This window comes from Schistocerca nitens, chromosome 1 (assembly GCF_023898315.1).
Source record: "Schistocerca nitens isolate TAMUIC-IGC-003100 chromosome 1, iqSchNite1.1, whole genome shotgun sequence".
Classification (NCBI taxonomy): domain Eukaryota; kingdom Metazoa; phylum Arthropoda; class Insecta; order Orthoptera; family Acrididae; genus Schistocerca; species Schistocerca nitens.
In genome coordinates, this window is record NC_064614.1 from 785376077 (window position 1) to 785399012 (window position 22936).

The 22936-nt window shown below is 41.5% G+C and overlaps 1 protein-coding gene and 1 non-coding gene across 2 annotated transcripts in view; both read left to right on the plus strand.

Moving 5' to 3' along the window:
• The window catches only part of LOC126261867 (phosphatidylinositol 4,5-bisphosphate 5-phosphatase A-like), a 76752-nt gene that overhangs the window by 39859 nt on the left and 13957 nt on the right, over positions 1-22936 (plus strand). Inside the window, exon 8 of the mRNA XM_049958575.1 lies at positions 18932-19069. Within this exon, the coding sequence (XP_049814532.1) occupies positions 18932-19069 (138 nt within the window). The remainder of the gene's footprint in view (positions 1-18931; positions 19070-22936) is intronic.
• Trnat-ugu (transfer RNA threonine (anticodon UGU)) lies at positions 8498-8571 on the plus strand. Its single transcript has one exon. It is a non-coding gene; the product is annotated as a tRNA-Thr (tRNA).

Consider the following 22936-nt stretch of genomic DNA (forward strand, 5'->3'; position numbering starts at 1 on the left):
GAAAGCTGTATGGGCAAACAGTGAGCCGGCATATAAAGGCTGATGTGTTTCCATAGTGAAAAAGGTTGATGGGATTCAGGATGCTGCCAAAAAGTGTGAGTGCACGTTCATGCGGATGGGCAAAATTCTTGAGTGCAACAAGCTTTTATGTGCTCAGGTTAATTTGGATCCAAGCAAATCTCTTGGACTATTGTCTCAACTTACACACAATGACACCCTTTCAAAGGAAAAGCTGATCTCCGTGTTACATATTACTCTTACCTATAATCTATTTACAAAGTGTTCTACAAGAGTATAACTTTGTTAGGCCATGGAAAGAAATCAGTATTAACGTAAATCCTTCAAGGCTTTTCTAAATAAATTTCTTTCAGCCACCTAACCTTTGCCGTAACCCCCCTTAGCCCACTTGCACATACCTCCTTTGGTCATAATCCTTACTTACATGAGCCAGATCATTACAAAACTGGTGATAATCCATCCTGAGCCTCGGAAATCCAGTCCACTCCCACTGGCAATTCATACATAATCACGCGAAAGGATAAGATGTGCAAACATGCACGATCAGTTCATGTAAATATTTAATTCTTTATTTTGTACTGGCATGACCAGGAACAATCTGTCTGAAAAATTGACTACAAGCAAGCATCTGCACCTTGAACATGTTGAATGTGAGCAATAAGACACACAAATTTGTTGAACATGTTATGTGATGAGAAAGCTTCTCTAAATACGATTGGAATTCTACTCTTTATTTTACCTTTTGATGAGAGAAATTGTTGAGTTGTGGTACATGGTTCATTTATTAAGCACTGTGCACTGCTTACACAAAACAATACTTGAGACCAAGTCCAGCTGGCACAGGAACCTTGGGAAGTCCAAGTCTGTTACAGTGGTTATCATATAAATAACAGCTAGATCACAGGGTCTGATGAGCACTGGCCGAGAACAACACGCAAGTGGCACACTTGTTGGCACTTTCATCTGAGTCGGAAGTTGATTGGTGCCATGTGATCAAATGTAGCACTGGGAGATGTCTTCCTTCTTTTATGCCACTCCCTGTGTAAATGCGATGATTTATATGTCACTTAGATTTACGTGGGCTTGGAACCACAGAAACTCAGTTGCTTGTTGTTTAAAATTTTGTGTGTTGTCAGAATTCCTCTCTAAAATCTGAAGTTATAGTTATATTGCAGAATGTCTACCTTAAGGCAGATGATGATTATGAGCTATCACTTGCTGACAAGTATGAATGTCTTCTTCGAAACTCATTTTCTGTGGGATTTTAAGTGACTGTAGAGGCCTGATGGAGCTAAGATTTTTCCACATTGTTGACACACATTTGTTGTGGTGGGGACTGGCTGCATAGTGTTGCGTATTGTCAGGAGCTCCCATTTTTTCCTAGCATTGCGCATGTCAGATTCTGTTTTCTGCCTCAGTTGCTCAAAATGCTGATTTCCTTCCCAAACTTTACAGTTATCCCAGTTACCAGTTTCAGTTTGACATCTTTTCATATCGTCCTTTTATATTTGTATCATTTCTGTTGTTTTCCAATTTGTCTTTGACCATGCTTTGGCTGGCATACATACCGTATTTACTCGAATATAAGTCGCACTCGAATGTAAGCCGCACCTGAAAAATGAGACTCGAAATCAAGGAAAAAGTTTTCCCGAATATAAGCCGCACCTGAAATTTGAGACTCTAAATTCAAGGGGAGAGAAAAGTTTTAGGCCGCACCTCCAAATCGAAACAAAGTTGGTTCGTTGTAATATGAGACACAATTTAGCTCGAATGAATGACGATACAGCTATAGTAGTTTGGTCTGAGTCGTAAGCTTAGCAGTTAAGCTTTACCACGTAGCCATTGCTTTGCATCAGGCGCTCCGTCCGTATTTATACGGGTACCCTTCCTTTTTCACGTGCTTCGTGTGGTTTGAATGGATTGCTTATTTTTCTTTGATCTGATAAGTGCCGTTCTCTTTGTTATAGGTGTTTACATCACTTTAAGCTGAAAATGCATTACTGTACTGTGTCATGCATTGTTTGTCGCATTCTGATAATGAGTGTTAACGGCCTGTCGCCGCTCGCGCCATGGCTTGCTTTTGCGCACGCTACAGCCACTTACAATAAAAACGAGAGAGAGAGAGAGAGAGAGAGAGAGAGAGAGAGAGGAATCATCTCATTAGGGAAACAATGGCAAGAGACTGCTATTTGTTGTTACTTACACTGATGCCTTCTTTGATAATGATCAACAAGAACCAAATAATAGTCTGCGTATGATAGATGATGATCTGAACGAGAGCTTAGCGAAAATTTTTCTCCGTTTGAAAATCTTTGCAGGTGCGTCTTTAGTACATTACATTCTGCACAGAAATTAGTCATCTTAGATTTAAAATCTAATCAATTGTCGTGCTTCATTTCTGACTGTATCACCATTAGGCATAATAATAATAAGAGTTTCATGACATGATATGTATATTCTTTCGTGTTTGTTGTTGTCTCACTCTAGTTTCGTAGTTTATTAGGCAGACAGGATTTAAATGAGATAGCAGCAAACACAAAAGAATACGTGGCAAAATGTTTATATTCGTATTATTCTTATGGTGAAGGGAATACTGCATGTGATTCACAATTCACAGAAGTTCCTATTAGCAACCATCTCTTCTCACAGGCAGGAAAAAATTCAGAACGTAGAGTTGGTCATATTGACAAACATCCCAAACAGTCTTGCCAGTCGGATTTTCGTAGTACATAGAAATGCTGCTACATTCGAAGATGAACAATACGGAATTTGTATTTATTTTGTTGGATAATGTATGAAAATGCAGTGGTTGAAACTCGGGGCGGAGAAAAAAAGCTAGTCTTCCACTGTTTTTTTTTTTTTTTTTTTTTTTTGCGCTACATATATTCGACGCAGAAGTTAGTTGTGGCGGCACCTACCAATATTTTTCAGAATTTTCGCTTACTTTGCACTCGATTCTAAGCTCAGCCGGTGTTTTTGATTACAAAAACCGGAAAAAAAGTGTGGTTTGGATTCGAGTAAATACGGTAATTTGTTTTGGTAGATGGGATTCAGGTGTTCAAACGATTTGGCCCATCCAATGGAGTTAATGCTTAATGATCACGGCTTCAATGCTAGTAGAGTTTTCTTCTTCCAGATCACTGATTTTAGTTCACCCTTAAGATCCTTCTCAAGCAGTGCTGATGGTACTTTTCCAGGTATCATATGTGCTGTCTGTAAGTAGTCCATGCTTCGCACCCATATGTAAGAGATGGTGTAAAAGTTGGGTGATGTACCTAGAGCTAATGACGACCAGAAGCCATACTCCCATATTTGAGGAGATGGATTTCAGTATCAGTATTTGCGTTTGCCAAAAGGTGGTTGCCAGGGTATGGGAAGTGTTCTTCATTCTGCCAGACTTTGCCTTGGACTGTGATTTTTGGGTGTATGGCGGTATGGTTAGGTGCCGTTGGATGTAGGATCTGCATCTTCTGGATGTTAAGGCTTAGTCCAATACTTAAGTTTGCTTCATCAATACATTTAGGTTGCTTGTGGATCTTCTGAGTTTGCAAAAATGACATTATCATCTGCATATTGAATATCAATGGTGGTTGTAGTGGATACTTTTGTCTTCGCACATAGTCTATGGAGATTGAACAAATCCCCAGCAGTCCTGTATTCTATTTTCTATGCACTTTGGCAGTTTCTCAGTGACAAGATGAGCCAGATAAACCTCTCTCAAACTATTTTGACCAAGTTAATTGTTTGTTGAGATAATAACTTAATGTGCCACTGCATATTCTGCAGCCGAGCTCACATTAGCCTGCAACACGTAAAAAACTATTGTCAGGTATGGACATAGCGCTTCAAAGTTTGATTCTTATAAGACAGTGTCTATACCACAGACGAGAGTATATAGTTACCATAAAAATGTCTTTTGGGGGTAAACAGACAGTTTAATACTGAAGTCTGTTGTTAACACATTCACATAAAATTTTTTGAAATAAAATTTTCACAGGTTAGTCCTCATTGTTTTGTCAATTGGAATCAAGGTATTGTAGGATCAAGCTCACTGTTTCAGCTCAGTGTGTAAAGCAGCTCCAGAAGAATGTGACCCTCCCAAGCTATATCCATAAGGGACAATGAAGCAAAGTAGAAAGCCCAGTTAATCATCAAGGCGGAGTGGAGACATTTTCCAGGGAAAATAACTCTGACGAGAATATCAGTCCTTAAATGATTGAGCATTTCTGTGTCCAAGAGGTAAAGTATATTTTCCTATACCCCTTGACATATCTGCTTGTCAGAGGATATGAGGATCAACACCGATCGTGTTTAGTCACACCATCTGGTCCTTGATTGTAATTAGGTCTAAACTGTGTTTTCTCAGTTTTACACACCACATACTCCGGTATATTATGAAGCATTAAGAATAGATGTACTTTTTTTATTTTTAAATCAGCGTGTTTTACAGTAAGAGTATTATTGGCTGATCCAAATTTTAGTTCCATTTTTCTCAGGGTAGTTCCACTGATCTGAGGTAATCCATGTTGATCTCGACAGTACTCCTGTCTAGCTATTCCATGGAGATCTTGTGAAAATTATACCAGCTGGCAATGCAAATAAGTCTGATCTTCCTAAACAGAGACACATATGCACACATTTGTAGCAAAATATTTTCACTGGCTGAAATTTGGCAGCCACATCACCACTTTCTTTTTTCTTCCCTGAACATATCTTTAGATTCTGACAGTATTCATTTTCTGGAGCTAAATCTGTGAAAGTCTGCCACCGAATAAAATTAGACTTTCATAAACGTAAAAGATTTTGACTAGAACTTGAAATCTGTCGAACAATTGTGTGGCAAAGTGCAAGCGTGTTCTTACCTCCACTAGGCTTTTTGTCAGCAAGTTGCTTTCTTCCTAATTTTTTCTTTTTTTTTTCTTTTTCTTTTTTAGCTGCCTCAGTCTTGACCCCATTCTCTTCTGAACATGACCAATATATTCCAACTTTTTTTATTTTGATTTTGTTACCAATTCAATTGTTTTGAAATTTTTGAAGTCGCCAACACCTAGGAAATTGACATGTCCTGCATTGTACTGTGAGATAGACTTTTCAAAAATTTTCTTTGCCTGTTCAACTTCCATACCACGACTGCTTCCACTATAATTACCTTGACAGCTTTCAGAATGTTTATTTTTAATTCCACAAGGGCATCTGCAATATTTTGAGAAAATTACATCATCAGTTGCCTTCGCAATGTCTCCACTAGTGGCTCTTACCACACCGAGTGACTGATGCCTTCTCTCTTGCCAGGAACCATGTAAGCCTACAGTAAGGTCCATTATGTTGACACTGTTAGTGACATGAACAGCTTCTTCAACTGCTTTCTGCATAGTTTCTTGTGCAATATCTTCCACTACAGACCTAATGTTCTGTTGGAAGTACTAAATTTTGTGGAAGGCTTTGGTAAGTTCGTAAGACCACACATCATTTCTTCTGTGGTTGCACTTTTCTGATAGAGAGAAGGGCATAAAGCAGTCTCAGATTAAGTTCAAATAACTTTCCTGGTTCCCTTTGCATAGAGTGACAAATAAAAAATGATTCTTTGTAATTACATAATAGGATTATTTCACATGCAAGGCCAACGTGTGACTTGACTTGAAGCTCAATACCTCCCTGATTATAATTCTTACACCTGATATAATTTTTAAAAATATCTGACTGTACACTTATGTCAAATATTTCATTTACGTTGTTTTGATCTATTTCCTGAGACATTTTATTGTAGCTGTCTTCATTTGTAGTCAGTTTCCTCTTGGATGCACTGCACTGGGAAGAAGCAGCCTCACTATCTGCTTCATACCTAACCTCTGGATATGCAAAAATGTTCTTCCAAACATGGTTCTTCCATTTGTCTTTCTGCTTTCTATTACTCACTTGTGGCATTTTCGGTAAAAGAATGATTTTCAAACAAGAATGCATCCACTCTGTCTACCTACTCAACACACTTCAGAACAACACACTCAAAATTGTGCTCAAAAACCACACAACAAACTTCGATGTACAACTGTCATATTTTTTGCCAGAGCTGCCAACCTCTGCACAGAATTCACACAATGCAAAAGTCCTAGCCCTATCTCTGAAGAAAATAGAGAGAAGTTCAAAACATGTAAAAATCTTTCTCCGACACAAAAACCTTGTCAAATGGGTTGGGAAACACCCACAAAGAGCAGTGCAGGCCCTTTTTATTTATTTGATTTTAAATACTTAGAATTAAGTTAGATGTATGTCTTGAAACAAGTTAATCAGAAAACGTGATAAAATTTAATTTATTTTTCATATTTTTCACGTTCTGGGTGCCCTTAAAAATCGTGCCAGAAATCCATTTTAAGACTTTGTTTTATAGTGTTTTATCCCGGATGCCATAGAACTGTTGTTTTTCTTTAAAATTTCAGCAGCAAAGACAATTTTTAGGAAGATTCACTAATTGGTGTGCATTTCAGATATCCACCGTTGAACAGTGCGCTGCACACTTTGATGTCACATCAGCATATGTTTCTTGTATCAAAAGTTTTGCTGCATACATTCAGACCCCCCACTCCCTCGAAAACAAAAGTTACTATATTTGTTATTTTTCAGTGCGTCACTGGCATTGTTAATCTTCACCATTGCTCAAATCCCTCTCAAGGACTCAGCATTCATTTGCTGAGTATGGGTTTGTCAACCCCAGGGTTCCTGAGCTACCAGTTCACTGTCACTGTAAGCTCTGGACACGCATCAGCAACCACCATGCTGCACGGTGGGAAACTTTGTGTGGCACAGGGAGTGGGGATCTTGGCTTGACAACCCGGCTTGTAGGGATGGTAAAAACCTCTGTAAAAGAAAACCTTGAATCCCAAGGTGTGCTATACGCTGATGGGATGCATGGCTGTTGATGAGGAAGGGTCATTAGCTGCAACCTCTGGGGGACCTGCTGCACCTTAATTGTATAATGCTTACCTAGGCATGCAGGGCTCTGTCTAGGTGGACTTTTATTTCTGTAGATGTTCAAGGGACCATGATGGATCTTTTGAAATCTTCTCATCCTCCTCCCAGTGGAAGAGGTGGACTTCTGGTAGGTAGTAACACACAGTCAAACAAGAGGGCCCATGCAGCCAGTCTTCTAGGCTTGAGGATTACACATACTCTTTCAGTATCGAGTAACAGAACATTGCTGGTGGCCAGAATGTGTTTCTTATAATTAAACAGAAAGATCAGAGGTTCAAGAAAGTTTCAGCTTTTTACCTCCAAAAAGGTTTAGAGGGAATCACTGGAAGTTTAAAATCTGTCAAGCTCTTGCTAAACGGGACCCTGTTGGTAAAAACATCAAATTCCCAAGAAGTGAAGAACATCCAGAAAGCTCAGTGCCTCAGGGTGTATGCAATAGAAAGTGAACTGCACACCACCTTGAACTATAGCAATGGTGTTGTGACTTGCAGGGATGTGCTTGAGATTCTCTGAGAAGAACTGAAACCTGAGAGGACTGAGGAAAGCATCGTTGAGGTGTACAACATAATGAAACTGGTGGATGGTGATCTCATGAAAACGGACTCCTTTGTACTTACTTTCAGCTGCATGAAACTTTCAGATCACGTTAAGTCTGGTTTCCTCAACCTCAGTGTACAGCCTTATTTTCCTAACCCCAATGTGCTGTTTTACATGTCAACACTTCAGACACACAACTGTAGGTTGTAAGGGAGCAGCCACTTCCAAAAAATGTGGTAAGGCCACCTATGAAGATGTTGGTTGTTCATCTTCTTCAGAATGTGTAAACTACTCATGGGGTCACCCTGTCTGGTGTAGGGACTGTAGTGTCTTCCTTGAAGAAAGGATGATAAGAGGTCAAAACATGTCTCTCGTATGGTGAGGCCAAAAATATCTAGAAGGCCTGAAGTTTGCCTACCTCCTTTGCATCTGCTCTTAAACGACCAGTTCAGAATACTGATGCTGCTACCCAAATGGAGGTTGCTAGTGTCAGCACTAGTATTTGGTTTTGCCAGTGCCCTTATGTTGCTGCCGTTTCTTCAAAGCCTATACATCAGCCAAATCTGTTGTTATATGTATGAAGACAGTAACTTGTTCTCGAAAGAACAGTTACTGTTGATGACCGTGCAGCTTTTCCCTGGAATAAATGATGACTAACTGACAACCTCAGCTGCCGACAGGTGGTGTTGTTATACCTCGATGTGGACAGCTGAAAATGTGTGCCCCGACCGGGACTCGAACCTGGGATCTCCTGCTTACATGGCAGACGCTCTATCCATCTGAGCCACCGAGGAATCAGGTGAATAGCGCGACTGCAAGGTCTTATCTCTTGCACGCTTCCCGTGAGACTCACATTCCCAACTGTACACAATTCTACATATGTATTGTACCTTATAGTATTGTGGACAGTTGAGAATGTGAGTCTCACGGGAAGCATGCAAGAGATAAGTCCTTGCAGTCGCGCTATTCACCTGATGCCTCGGTGGCTCAGATGAATAGAGCGTCTGCCATGTAAGCAGGAGATCCCGGGTTCGAGTCCCGGTCGGGGCATACATTTTCAGCTGTCCAAATCGAGGTATAACAACACCTGTCGGCAGCTGAGGTTGTCAGTTAGTCATCATTTAAATCTGTTGTTGCTAAAGTTGCGGAGCTACCATACCCTCCAAGGGTTCACTCTGGTCCACTGTCCAGTGGTGCCACTATCATTATATATATGAAGACAGTAACTGCTCGAAAGAACAGAATACTGTTGATGACCGTGCAGCTTTTCCCTGGAATAAATGATGACTAACTGAAACCCTTAGCTGCCGACAGGTGTTGTTGATATACCTTGATGTGGACAGCTGAAAATGTGTGCCCCGACCGGGACTCGAACCCGCTGTCCACATCGAGGTATATCAACAACACCTGTCGGCAGCTAAGGGTTTCAGTTAGCCACTATCATTGCCACAGTTGTGGCTCCGAAGACTCCCCAGGGCAAAAAATCAAGGACCAAGGGTTCACCACTGACAGTCAGGAAGTAAACAGTCCAATGATGTCATTACTATGTGACATCTCTCTTGACTCTTCAGTAAAGCTAATGCACCTTGGTGTTGCAGTGGGGCAGTCATTTCACCCCAAGACTGAGCCCCCACCCATTACGGGCTCTCCTCTCGAGCAGAAAACAGGGTGAAAGTGCAACTCCTGTGATAGATGGCTCACATTTTACAGTGGAATGTTTAATGGGTTCAGGACACATGTGAAGGAACTGGACTGCTAGTGTAGGAACACCTCCTGGGTCTGTGTTCACAAGAATCACATTTTAAAGCCACTGACACTCATGTGCTAAGAGGCCATATTCTTCACCGGAAGGATGACCTGCCTGGGGACAGAGCCAAGGGAGGGATTGCCATGTTTGTCAATAACATGGATCACTCCCCTGCTCTCGCCCTGGCTACTGACTTGCAAGCAGCTGCTTTTGAAATTCGTTAGTGTGGGAGGATCACTGTTTGCTCGCTGTATCTACCTTCGCGAGACACGAAGGTAGATACAGGCTCTCATAGGTGTTGTGGAACAATTCCCACAACCATTTTTGCTACTGGGAGACTCAATGTCCACCATGTGTTGTGGGGCTCAACCTCTACTTGGCCTCAGGGCCAGCTTTTTGAGAGCCGCATGTCGTCTCACAAGCTGTACATCCTCAACACAGGTACTAGCACACATTTCTGTACTGCTACTGGGTCATTCTCAGTCATCGACCCCTTTTTCTGTTCTCTAGCCCTCGCAGACTGTTTAGTGGGACGTCATTGACAACTTTCATTCCAGTTACACTTCCCACTCCGCATTCACCTACTGGATGCATCATTACCTGATGAGAAGCCACCAAAATGGATGGTCAGCAGAGCCAACTGGATGCAGTTCAGCCAGCTGGTTGTGTTTGAACATCATGACAGCGCCTAGGAATGAGTGAACCACATCACACGAGTGATCCACCATGCTGCTGACTTATCCATCCCAAAGTCCTTAGGGCATCTTAGGAGGTGACCTGTACCTCAGTGGACAGATGAGTGCTGTTCATCCATCTGGGACAGGTGTGCAGCACTTCAGCAATTTAAATGCTGCACTACAGCAGACAACCTCCTAACCTTTGGAGTCGTAAGAGTCAAGGCTCAGTGCACAATTAAGAAGAACTAGTAAAGGTCATGGCAAGTGTTTGTGGAGTCTATCAACCATTCCACTTGTTCTACAAAAGTGTGGGAAGCCATCGGAAGGAATTCCAGTAAAAACAGTCATTTACCAATAGCAGCAGTGCTGAAACAGGAGTGTCCTCAAACAATGCCCAGAGACATCACTCAGACATTGGCAGAGCATTTTACAAAAGCCACTGCCAATTCCAGCCAGGATCCAGCGTTTTGCTGCTACCGTGCGACTGTAGAGTGGGGCAAGTTGCATTTCAGATCTCACCATTCTGAGTCCTACAACTCCCATGTCTTCATGTGGGAGCTGGAATCAGCCCCGTATGAGACTCGTGACACTGCAACTTGTTACAACCAAATCTGGGACTGCTGCTTTGACACTTGCCAGAAGTGTCAAAGGAAGACCTTCTCGATTGTTTCAATCTTATATGGCAAACAGGTCACTTCCCCAACTAGTGGAGAGAGGCAATTTTGATACCTCTCCCCAAACCATGAAAGGATCTCTCATGACTCGGTAGTTATTGGAGTATTGCCTGAATGAGCTGTGTAGGAAACATCGTGGAGTGAATGATTAACCATTTTCTGGTCTGGTTGTTAGATATCAAGCAACTCTTTAGCCTCTCTGTGTGGATTCCGGAGATTTCCGTCCACTGTCGACAGCCAGACCCTAATAGAGCCAGCTGTTCAGCAGGCTTTCCTACATAAATATAGGTATATCGACATATTCTTAAATACCAGAAGATATACAATACTACTTGGAGACACAGTAGTCTTGCACAATTGCGTCAGTGGGGCTTTCATAGCCATTTACCCTTCTTCATATGGTCTTTACTGTCTCAGCAGGTTTTTAGGACTCGAGTTGGTGATAAACTGTCAGATTGTTTCCATCAGGAGAATGGTGTCCTTCAGGGCAGTGTTTTAAGTGTTATCCTCTTTATCATAGCCATAAACAGCATATTTTCTATGGTAAGGCATTGTGCTTATATGTGGATGATTTTGCTGTTTTGTGTTCCTTCTCCATGGTTACAACAGAGAACCATCAGTTGCAACATAGTTCTGAGTTTATAGGAGTGGGCTGCAAAGACGGGTTTTCAGTTTTCTGCAGATACGTGTGTGTGTGCATGCGCTCATTTTAATTATTCTTTTTGTTTGTTTAATTTATCTGCCTTGCATGTAAAGAACACCATCCGACATTTTAGCAACTCAGTGGGGTTCCTCAGCATCATTTTTGACTCCAAACTATCGTGGTTGCCACAGCTGAGAGACCTGAAAGCCGGAATTCTGAAGGCACTGAGCATCATGAAATGCCTTAGCCACAGGTCTTGGGGAGCAGAAAGGGCGCACCTGCTCCAGTTGTATAGTGCTTTCATGTATTCGTGGCTAGACTATGGGTGCACAGTATATGGATTGGTGAGGCCTTCTTATTTGGAGATCATTGATGCTGTCCACCATGAGGAGATTAGGCTGTCCACAGGTGCTTGTAGGACCGGCCCCATACCCAGTCTCTGTGCTGAGGCTGGTGAACCAGCACTTAAAATTTGATGGCAACTTCTCAAGGTGCATCAGGCATTTAAGTTCCTCACAGCTCCAAATTTATCGGCATATCAAACTGTTGCATGTCCACCTCTGGAATACCTTTTCTCCCATTGTTCATGAGATAATGTTTGATCTTTGTATGAATGGACATATATTTCTTATTGTAGATTTCATGCTTTCTCCCATATGCTCCTTTGAGCTTCTGTAACCAAACTTTCTGTGATTCCTTTTCTAACTCTGTTGGTTCTATAATCTCACTGAGGTATTTGAAGTGTGGAACTTGTTTGATCTGCCCATATTTTGTGTTCAGTTCCTGAATGTCGAATTTAGTGCAAATGAACTTGGTTTTCTTGAATGAAATTTGTAGTCCAGTTTTCTCAGCGCATTCCTTGAGGACTCCAATCTGTTTTATCGCTGTATTTCCGCAGGCTGCTAGTATTGCTAGGTCGTCTGCAAAAGCTAAACAACTGACCTTGATGTCCTCATTCTGTTGTCAAAGTTGAATGGGTTTCCAGTGGTCCTGGGTTTTAAATTATTTCTCCCAATCTTGGATGACTTTATCCAGAACAAAGTTGAAGAGCAGTGATGACAATCCATCACCTTGTCGCACACCGGTCTTTATGTCAAAGGGCTCTGACAATTCGCCCATGAATTTCACTTTTGACTTTGTGCCCGTGAATGTTTCCTTGATGAGTCTTAATGTCTTTCAATCAAGTCCCTGTTTTTCTAAGATGTTAAAGAGGGACTATTGATCCACCGAATCGTGTGCCTTCTTGAAGTCGACGAACATACAGATGACCAGAGAGCTTTGGGTTGCTCTCTTTCAATAGCATCTTCAAATTGAATATTTGTTCAACACAAAAAAGCCCTGGTCGGAAACTGGCTTGATAGTCACCAATTTTGTTTTCACGCTGTTGTGTTCTTTGAAGAAGACACGCAGATAGAATTTTGTAAGTGACTTCAAGGGGAGAAATCTCTCTGCAGTTATTGGCATCTGTTCTGTCACCTTTCTTGTGTAACAGATGGATGAGTCCACAGTTCCTTTCTTCCGGTACCTTTTCCGTTTTCCATATGTCTATGATGATTTGTGAGAGCTCCTCAAGTGTATTTGGGCCTGTGTTCTTCAATAGTTCTGCAACTATACCATCTTCTCCAGATGCCCTATTATTCTTGAGTCTGAAGATGTGTTTATGGATTTCTTCTTTGGTATGTGAAGAAGATTCTGGGTTTACTTGTGCGGGAGTCTCTTTGGGCCATCTTGATGTGGGCTCCTGGCGATTGAGTAGCTCTGAGAAATATCGAGCCAGTTCTCTACAATTACCTTGGTTGGTCAGTGTGAGTTTGCCATCTGGTTTTCGCAAACATAAGTTCTGAGGGATATCGAATCCTCCCTGCGAACGTTCTGTAAAAGTCTCAAGTATTGTGATCCCGGAAGTCTTTTTCTATAGAGCCCAACTGGTCCTTCATGTGCCTCCTCTTTGTTTGTCTGATAATTTTTTAGGCTTTCTTTCTGGTCTGAAGGTATTGTTGAGTCTCCAGTGACTTTTTAGTTATATTTCTGGAAAGCACTCTTTCGTTCTTCCAGTGCTTCTTCACATGCGGAGTCCCACTATGGGTGTTTCGTATTCTTCTTCAGTGGTCCTGCCTCTTTGGCTATCTAGCCCATAGCTCGTGGTCTCGCAGTCGCGTTCTCGCTTCCCGAGCACAGGGTCCCGAGTTTGATTCCCGGCAGGGTCAGAGATTTTCACCTGCCTCGAGATGACTGGGTGTTTGTGTTGTCATCATCATTTTGAAAGTGGCGAGATTGGGCTGAGCAAAGGTTCGGAATTTGTACGGGTGCTGATAACCGTGCAATTGACAGCCCCACAAACCAATCATCATCATCTTTGGCTATCTTGATTATCTTGTTACGGAATTGATGCCAGGTGCCTGCATTTTCCTTTTCCCTTTCTTCTTTTATGTTGCTTTCTTTGATCTTTTTGGCGTCGAATTTTTGAGGACGAGTTTTCTTGTGGTGGATTCTTTTCAGAGTGAATTTCACTTTCATCTATACTAGATAGTGGTCAGAGGCACTGTTGGCTCCTCTTCAGACTTGCATGTCATTAATTTCCTTCTGTGAAGGGTGTGTGATGGCCACGTGGTCGTTCTGATATTCTCTGAGAGACTGTATAGGAGATCTCCAAGTCTTCTGTTTTTGAGGATGTTTCCTCAGTGAGGTGGTCATTATTTTAAGATTGTTCTGTTGACACACTTCAATGAGTCTCATGCCATTGTTGTTCGTGAATTTATGGGCCGGGATTTTACTTGTGGTCTTTTGGTATCCTTTTCTCTGCCAATCTGGACATTGAAGTTGCCTAGTAATATCTTTGTGACTTCTTTGGGGCCTAATGCCATAATCTTCTCGAGTTTAGACCAAAACTGCTCTACCTTCTGCAGATCTCTCTTATTTTCAATGTTGGTGGGTGCATGTACATTAATTAGTGTGTATTTTTTGTTTGCAGATTGTATGCGCATTGTCATTAGTCTATTATTTATGGGAGTGACTTCTTTAATAGAATCAACTATGCTCTTGTGAATGACAAATGCCATACCTAGGAGTGGGGTGCCATCTCTTCCTATTTGTCTGTCTTTTTTACTTTTGAAGATACGGTACTTACCATAGTCTAGTGAGTTTTCATCTGTAAGGTGTGTTTCCTGAAGAGAGATTGCACTCCTGCTTATGTTTTCAATATGATATTTTCTGACATTTTATATGAGCACCACAATTACATGGGTCTAAACAGAAAAAGGGGGGGGGGGGGGGAGCAAACTGGTGGTTGCTCTGTTGTTTTCCCAGACCGTGTCCTCAAGGTCCAATTGCCTCATGACTTTACTGTGTTCGATGCAGAATTATATACGATCTTGTGGATACTGGAGCAGATGAGATGGTCTCCCAGTTTTAAATTTCTTGTGTGCTCCGATTCTCTGAGTGCCCTTCACTCTCTGCAACATTTTTACACGGCAGGTAAAGTAATCCACAGGTAATCCAGGATGCCCTCCTCCAACGATGAAGACTGGGGAAGGGGGTGTCATTTTGTTGGGTACCAGGGCACAAGGGATTTGTGGGGAACGAAAGGAAAGCAGTCAAGAGGGCATGTTGTGATCCTCAGTTGTTTCAGTGTGCCATCTCTCTGCATGCTATAGCCTCACTGTTGAGATCGAAAGTCTTGCATCAGTGGGAGGATAAATGGGTGGAAGCGACGGCCAGTAAGCTCCATCTAGTAAAGCCCACAACGCAGCCATGGTGGACCTCCTTGCTGCCATGTCGATGGGATGAGGTCGTCCATACTCATCTTCGCATAGGCCACAGCCCTACAACACGTGGCTTCTTGCCCTGGAGAAAGGCCCTCAATGTGCACCACAATTTCATCGGACTGTTTCATTTTCCGACCCGTGGGCCACAGTGGATTTGCCAACAGGTCTGCCCTCTGTTTTAATTAATGTCCAAATGAATCTAGTTTGAGTTTTAAAGATTTGTGAATCATCCAATATTTTTCCCAAGAGTTTATGGGAATGGTTTTAATGTGTTCACAGGGTGACTGACTCTCATGTTTTTTGTGAGTAGTCAACTAGTCACATTTCCCTGTGCCTTTCTTTTAGCTCCTGTATCATTTTACTTATGTTTTAATCTCCCGTATAGCACATTTTAGAATTTCTTCATTGTCTTAGTGCATAAGTTAACATTTTCACTGTTTTATTCACATTCTTTCTTTTAACATGTGTAAGGGCGCTCGTAACCTCACAGTGTAGCACTCGTTAGCGCCACACACACACACACACACACACACACACACACACACACACTCTCTCTCTCTCTCTCTCTCTCTCTCTCTCTCTCTCTCTCTCTCTCTCTCTCTCTCTCTCTCATCACAAGTCACATACTTTCGAACAACCACCAAATTCTCATAGTGTCTTCTTCATACATGTCAATCGTGCTGTCACTGAGCTCACAAATTGCAGACTGCATTCCTTTAAGCCCAGACTGTGGACTTCATTTAACAAGTTCACCACAAGTGCCACCTGCAGCTGTGCCCACAGTTCTACTACAAAAAGCAGTGAGCCCAAGGTGAAGTACATGGTGTGCCTACAGTGCTGTGTTGGCTGTACCCGTCATTGTAGTGCAATAAACAAAACTGAGTGGTGTAATTTACTATAAGTTAACGACCAACCAAAGGTTGGTTTGAATGTCCCAGTGTGTTAATAGACATGAAATTATCGGAAGGAATATACCTTTGCTTTGTCAGATCTTTGGACTGACTTACCCAGCCAATCACAGGAGACCTACAGATAAAGATGGATTCCGAATCATGATGCAGCTCGACATTTTTCACATTGACATGTCATTCCCAGAGGTAAAGAAGCATAAGAGGACTCAAAGGTTAGCAGGAATTAAATGCTGAGCACTTGAGTTTATAATCTAAACAAACACAAAAAAGAAAGAATTACTTTACAGATTTTCCAGGGCTAATTTAATTGTTTTACATACTTTATAATAAGTACTTCAAATTTGGATTAGGGTTGTATTATTTCTTTTGTGTCATGACAGAGAGGCATGCCGAGTTACGTGCCACAGGCAGCAAGAATAGATGTACTTTATTTACCCTCAGTAATGGAATACAACAAAGCAGTCATTCGCACTTGAGTCAACACTACTTGGTTCCAATACACTGATAGTCATTGATGTGGCACTGGTAGAGCCCTGACAAGACGTCTGATGTTACTTTGTGATACAACAGTATTCATATTTTGTTGTTATAAGGGAAAAGTTAATTTTCCGCCGTAAACAAAATTTATTTTTCAATGTACTGTATCAAGTACTTACTTTGAATAACCAAAAATGAAAGAGTAATCAAAGAATTATTTCAATAATATTCATGGCTACAATGCAGCATTTGCTATGGTCAGCTCCGAGGCAAAACTTTCATACACAGTTTTACATGCAATATATCACTTTTTAAGATACATGACTTTATCATTGGTCACCTCCAATGACTTCTGTGTGTGTGGTCATTCACCATGTCATGCACAGTTACATTTTTATGAGATCAACAAATTAGGTCAAATTTCAGGTATAGGCAATACTGGAAGAAATTAATGTATCTCTTGGGATCCACTATTAGGTAGCACAGATGTGTACTGAGGGCTGCCGCCTCTCCAGGACACTGGCAACACCATCACAGAAGGTACAGGATAAATAGTGCAATCACAACATCAGCACAATGTGTTTGTTGTCAACCATGTATCATGCAGCCACCACAGTAACACACAGTCAGCTTTGCCGCTGTTAGTGCAGGCATCACGGGCACCGACTCCTGTTATGCAGATCACATGTCCACCAATTGCTGGAGGAGTATTCTTCTACCGGGCAGCTATAAAGAATGACAACTGGAGCCAGTTTGCATGGGAAATCGCTCCAGGCCAAGCATCAGCCACAATCACCGGTCCCTCGATTAGAGCTCCTAGGTCCCAGTGCATTCCTTCTCTCGGAGTCGCGTCCAAGTCTTCACTCGGTGCCTCTCAAGTTCTCAATAGTGGCTGTCAATATGTCACGCCGAGCCACATTCCAAGTCTTCACTCTGCATCTTGTTTGAGTTTCTCCGCGCTGGGCTCGACAGCAGCCACACCTGTGGTCTGTCAGTGTGGAACGCACTGTTTCTCCCAGAGCATGCCAGCTGTGTCCGCAGCCCATTCAATGGAACCCATCTGTCCACAGTATTAAGTCATTTTTGCAGCAGAAAAAAAAAGCACAAAGTTCTTTAAAATGTCACAGGAAATGCATTAACAAATGACAAATACAGCAAAACCATGGGAGGTGGCAACTGTTTACTCCCGCCCTCAGCATCTGCGCTGCTAGATCACCATGTGTGAAAGGATCAAACACAGCTGAATCAGCGCAACCAGTCCCGTGGACTAGCAGGTTATGCTGTCAAATTGCCAGCGTGTAAAGCCTTATGGGGGCTTTGTCTTCAGTCAAGAATGTGACTTACCCGTGTGACCAAATTGCCAGTGACCAAAATGTAAGCATATTTTGGCTGGGTAGGAGCATGCTAGGGAGAAATGTAATTGGTATGTTTCCACTCTTGGACAGTATTGGCAAAAAGGTAATGATATTTAATTTCCGATTTTCCAATCTTATTTTACCCAACCAGACAGCTGTGCATTTTAAAGTGTTGCTTCCGGGACAAAGAAGTGCACCAGCCATGCGTCGTATTTGCCTGGTGGATTAAAAAGGAGGGTTGGTATGCTGGCCATGCTGGATCTATTTCCACATATCCCCTGACGTGAATACTGGGCTTTTACCCAAGTCCTGCCTCATTTACATGGTTTGTAAATATTTAGATACCTTTTTGCTCACATTCACACTATGCACAAACAGTTGGGGCACACATATTCTGTCCTGGGGGGTAACTGGGTAGCAATGGGAAACGCATCAGGCCATCCTTTAAATGAAGCATATGCTAAAACCCTTAATAACCACGCTGACCCTGCATTGGTGTGGGACAGAAGCACAAGAAAGAGAGTAATGTACAGTCTCCTTTTCTTTATGTATGGTCATTAAAAAGTCTCTGCTGGGAGATAGTTCTAGTTCGTTACCAAAATAATTATTTCCAGAATAGTTAAGAGAATTGTACACAAGCTCAGATTTATTTATTGATTGATTATTGCCACATTGACATTGTATCAGCATGTTTACTCTGTGTTACTGTGTGTTAGAATGTTTGCCCCAATAGCTTGACTGTTGGGCACCTTCTGATTATCTCAGGCCATCTAGACCCTAGTTACTGCAGCCACATAATTATTTTCTGTTATTTCTGTTGTGGGTTATTGTAGCTCTCTGCATATTTCAGTTATACTTCCATCCAGTATGTAATAAATGTTTTCTATTAAATTATTGTGCCACAGGAGGTACCATTGAAATAGAGGGATGTAGAAATATTTCTGTAACACCTTGCATAATTTGAAAAACTTTGATGATATGAATGGAATTTTATTTGTTGATAGTATACCTTATCTAGTTTTTATAGATAATGTGCAAATCAGTAATTGATGAAATCAAGAATTAACCTCAATTTTATATATATATATATATATATATATATATATATATATATATATATATATATATATATATATATATATATATAATTATTTTGCTGCAGGTCTTCAGTGATCATGAAGATAGCTTTGTGACATTTGAAGAAATTGGTGTCTGGTGCACGTCACGTGATAATTCTGCTACATACTTAGTTCCTTCTGGTGTAGAACCAGCATTTTGGGACTGGATTGGAGTGTATAAGGTGAAATATTATTTTGTGTAATTAGTAACTTTAAATAGCTATCACTTGTCTTAAATACAGAAAAAGTGCTGTATTAAGTGCCATGTGACATTACAGGCTCTAAGCCTTATATTAGTTGGATGCTAGAAGAGTAGTTAGCAGTTGAAACAAGCAGTTTTTCCTGGGAGAGAAGAATTAGCTGTTATTTGTGGGCTTGGGCATTGTTATTGCGTAATGTCTGCTTGAGGTCTGAACAATTTCACTCATGTTTTGAGAGCCAAGAGTTTTGAAATCAAATTTGAAGTGCCAGATAAATGATTGTTTTAACTTAGAAACTTGTCAGTAAACACTTCCGGGCTAAATTGCCGTGGTCGATCTGTAGAACTTCTTCTCCCTGACGTTTCGTTCTCAACTACGGAGAACATCTTCCGAGGTGAGTCAACAACTGGCTGCTAGGAGCTGGGGCCGCCGCTTATATGGATATCGTAGGAGGCGCCACCACACGTCACATGGCGTCGGTGTGCAGCTATCTCTGGCTATCGTCTGTTCTCTCAATTGCAGGCAATCGATTGTCACGTGATTGATGCAATGTCGACCGCCATATCTTATCCAATTTTAATCCTTCTTCTTTACGATTAAAATTGTATTGATGTTTGTGGATTTCAATTGCCTCTCTATACATACGTGTATAATAGTGCAACGTCCTCGCTAGCACGCTTGTTTCACCAAATTTTATTTCGTGATCTCCATCCTTAAAAACATGTTCCGCTACTGCCGATTTGTCGATATGTCCCAAGCGACAGTTTCTTTTGTGCTCCGTCAACCGTGTATTGATGCTTCGTTTTGTAGTTCCTATGTAAACCCTGCCACAACTACACGGAATTTTATATACCCATGGGGTGGCTAGGGGTTGACGAGCATCTTTTGTTGATCTTAGGCATTCACTAATTTTCTTAGTAGGTCTAAAAATGGTCTCTACCTGAAACTTGGCTAGTACTTTCCCAATGCGATCCGTGATATTATGGATGAACGGAAGAAATACTTTTCCAGCTGATGGTTGTTGCTGTCTCCTATCTTTAGGCATTTTTCTATTTGGATGAAGTGCTCGGTTAATCTCGTTTTTCGTATAACCATTTTTCGCAAAGGCCATTCGTAAATGATTTAGTTCTTCTTGTAAGTAGCCTGGTTCACAAATATTATTGGCCCTATCCACTAGTGTTTTTATGACCCACCCTTTTGCCTAGGGTGGTGGTTTGAGTTCTTATGGAGGTAGCGATCAGTATGTGTACCTTTCCTGTAGACCTTATGGCCTAAGGTCCCATCCGCCCGTTTGATAACTGATACATCCAAGAAGTTAAGTTGTCCATTCTTCTCCTTCTCCATAGTAAATTTAATCTTTGAGTTGATGCTATTTAAGTGTAGTACCAGGAAATCATTCAAGTCTTCTTCCTCATGATTCCATATTACAAAGGTATCATCCACATACCAATACCACTTCGAGGGGCTTTTTTTGGCCGACTGCAGTGCTTGATGTTCAAAATATTCCATGAATAAATTCGCAATTGCGGGACTTAGGGGGCTTCCCATGGCTAACCCATCGATCTGTTCATAAAATTCACCATTGTACTGAAAATAGGTCGAGGATAGACATTGTTGGAACAAGGCTACTATATCAATAGGGAACATATTGGCTATATAGGAGAGAGCTTCATCAACTGGAACCACTGTGAACAAAGACACTATATCAAAACTGACAAGGATGTCATTAGGACCGACAGTAATTTCCCTCAATTTCTCAATGAAGTGTAGAGAGTTTTTAATATGACTCTGTTTTGCCTATGTAAGGTATATATGAGTCATATTAAAAACTCTCTACACTTCATTGAGAAATTGAGGGAAATTCCTCTCATTTTTCTATAACATTGCCTTTAAGTTCATTTTCCATGTGTAGCCCCTCCCAGATTTCCCTTCTTTGCTTAGTACTGGTTTTCCATCTAAGCTTTTGATATTCGTATAGCTACTTCTTTTTTCAAAAGGCCTCTTTTATTTTACTGTAGGTATTATTGAGTTTTCCCCTAGTTATACATGCTTCTATATACTTTCATTTGTCCTCTAGTCATTCCTGCTTAGCGATTTTGCACTTTTTGTCAATCCCATTTTATAAGCAATTGAAAGTCCAGGATGGAATAATGACAGTATTACCAAGAGGATACATTACGATTCACCTTACAGAGGAGACTTTGGGTTGTAGACAAGCACAATGAAAAAACTGCTATAAATTTAAGCTTTCATCCAAAAGGCCTTGTTCAGAATTCGAAAAGACAACACAATCACATGAGCTCAACTCACACACACGATGACTGTCTCCGGCTGCTGAGGTCGTACCACAGACTGCGGCAGAGCCTTGTAGGAGATAGTCTGTACGGATGGTAGGTGTGATGTGGAGGCTGGGTAGCGCCTGAAGGGAAGGGATAGCATGGTTGGGGTAGGGGAAGGTGTAGTGCTGCTTTTGAGAGCCTGCAGGGACATGATGGAGACAGGGAAGGACTGGTAGTTGCACTCAGGAGGTTTGTTGGGAGATGGGGCGGGGGGCGTACTGGTGGGTGCTATGGTGGAGAAAAGGCTATGTAGTGCTGGAATGGGAGCAGGGAGAGGTGGATAGGTGAAGAACAGGAACTAGGAAAGGCTGAATGCTGGGGGTTATGGGAACATAGGATGTACAAGGGGGTACCCAAAAGAAATCGAATTTCTTTTTGGTGGCATAGCTTTTGTAGGACTGCATTTTGCTTCCAGGAGTGCATAGAGTGAACATTCCAGACCCAGTAAGCCAAGTGCCATTGCTGAAGGTCAAGACTAGTTTCGCCAGAGTTTATAGTGACAACTGTTCTGTGTGATTGTCGTTTTTGCAATGGCTGCTTTCTGTGAACAGCATGCGGCAGTGGAATTCTGCTTTTTGCTTGGAAAAAGCGGAACAGAAACTCTTGAAATGTTAAAAACAGCGTACGAGGACTGCGTTATGGAGGAAACTTAAGTGTTTGAATGATTTTCCAATTTTAAAAACAGTGAAATGTCAATTGATGACAAACCTCATTCTGGTGCCGTTCCATGGCTCAAACCTGTGAAAGTGTTGAAAACCTTCATGCAATCATCAATGAAGATTGATGACGGACCATTGAAGAAATTGTGGAGCTTTCAGTGGCGATCTGGAGTTCAGTGTAGTGAGTTGTGATAGAAGATTTGGGAATGAAAAGAGTGGTTGCCAAATTTGTGCCAAGACTGCTGACAGAATAAAAACTAGGTCACATGGAAGCATGCTGTGCTTTGAAAGAAGAGTCCCAAACTGATCCAAACAAAAATTATCATATGTGATGAAACTTGGTGCCATGGTTACGATCCTGAATGAAAGCAACAGTCAAGCCAGCAGTAGTCTTAAGTTTGCTTCACCCAAGAAAGCTCAGGTGAAATCAAACATTGAAAGAAGGCTGATTTGTTTTTCCCAATGTGAGGAGTTCTCTATTCAGAATTTATTCCGCAGGGTCAGAGAATTAACAAGACTTTCTGCTTGGAAGTTTTGAAAATATTGCACAACAGAGTGCAGCGGAAATGGCTTGGTTTGTGGCAGTTGTATGATGAGTTTTTCCATCATAATGCCTCTGCTTGCACAGGCCCATCTGTACCACAATTCTTGACTGAAAATGGGATGACCCTTGTTCCTCAACCCTGTTATTACCCATCTTTACTCCATGTCACTTCTTTTTGTTTACCAGAATGAAGAGACGTGAAAGGAAAGCATTTTGCTTATGTTGCTGAGGTTAAGAAAAAAACAATGGAGGCACTATTAAGCATCATTAAAGATGAGTTTAAACAATGTTTTGAAAAGTGGAATAA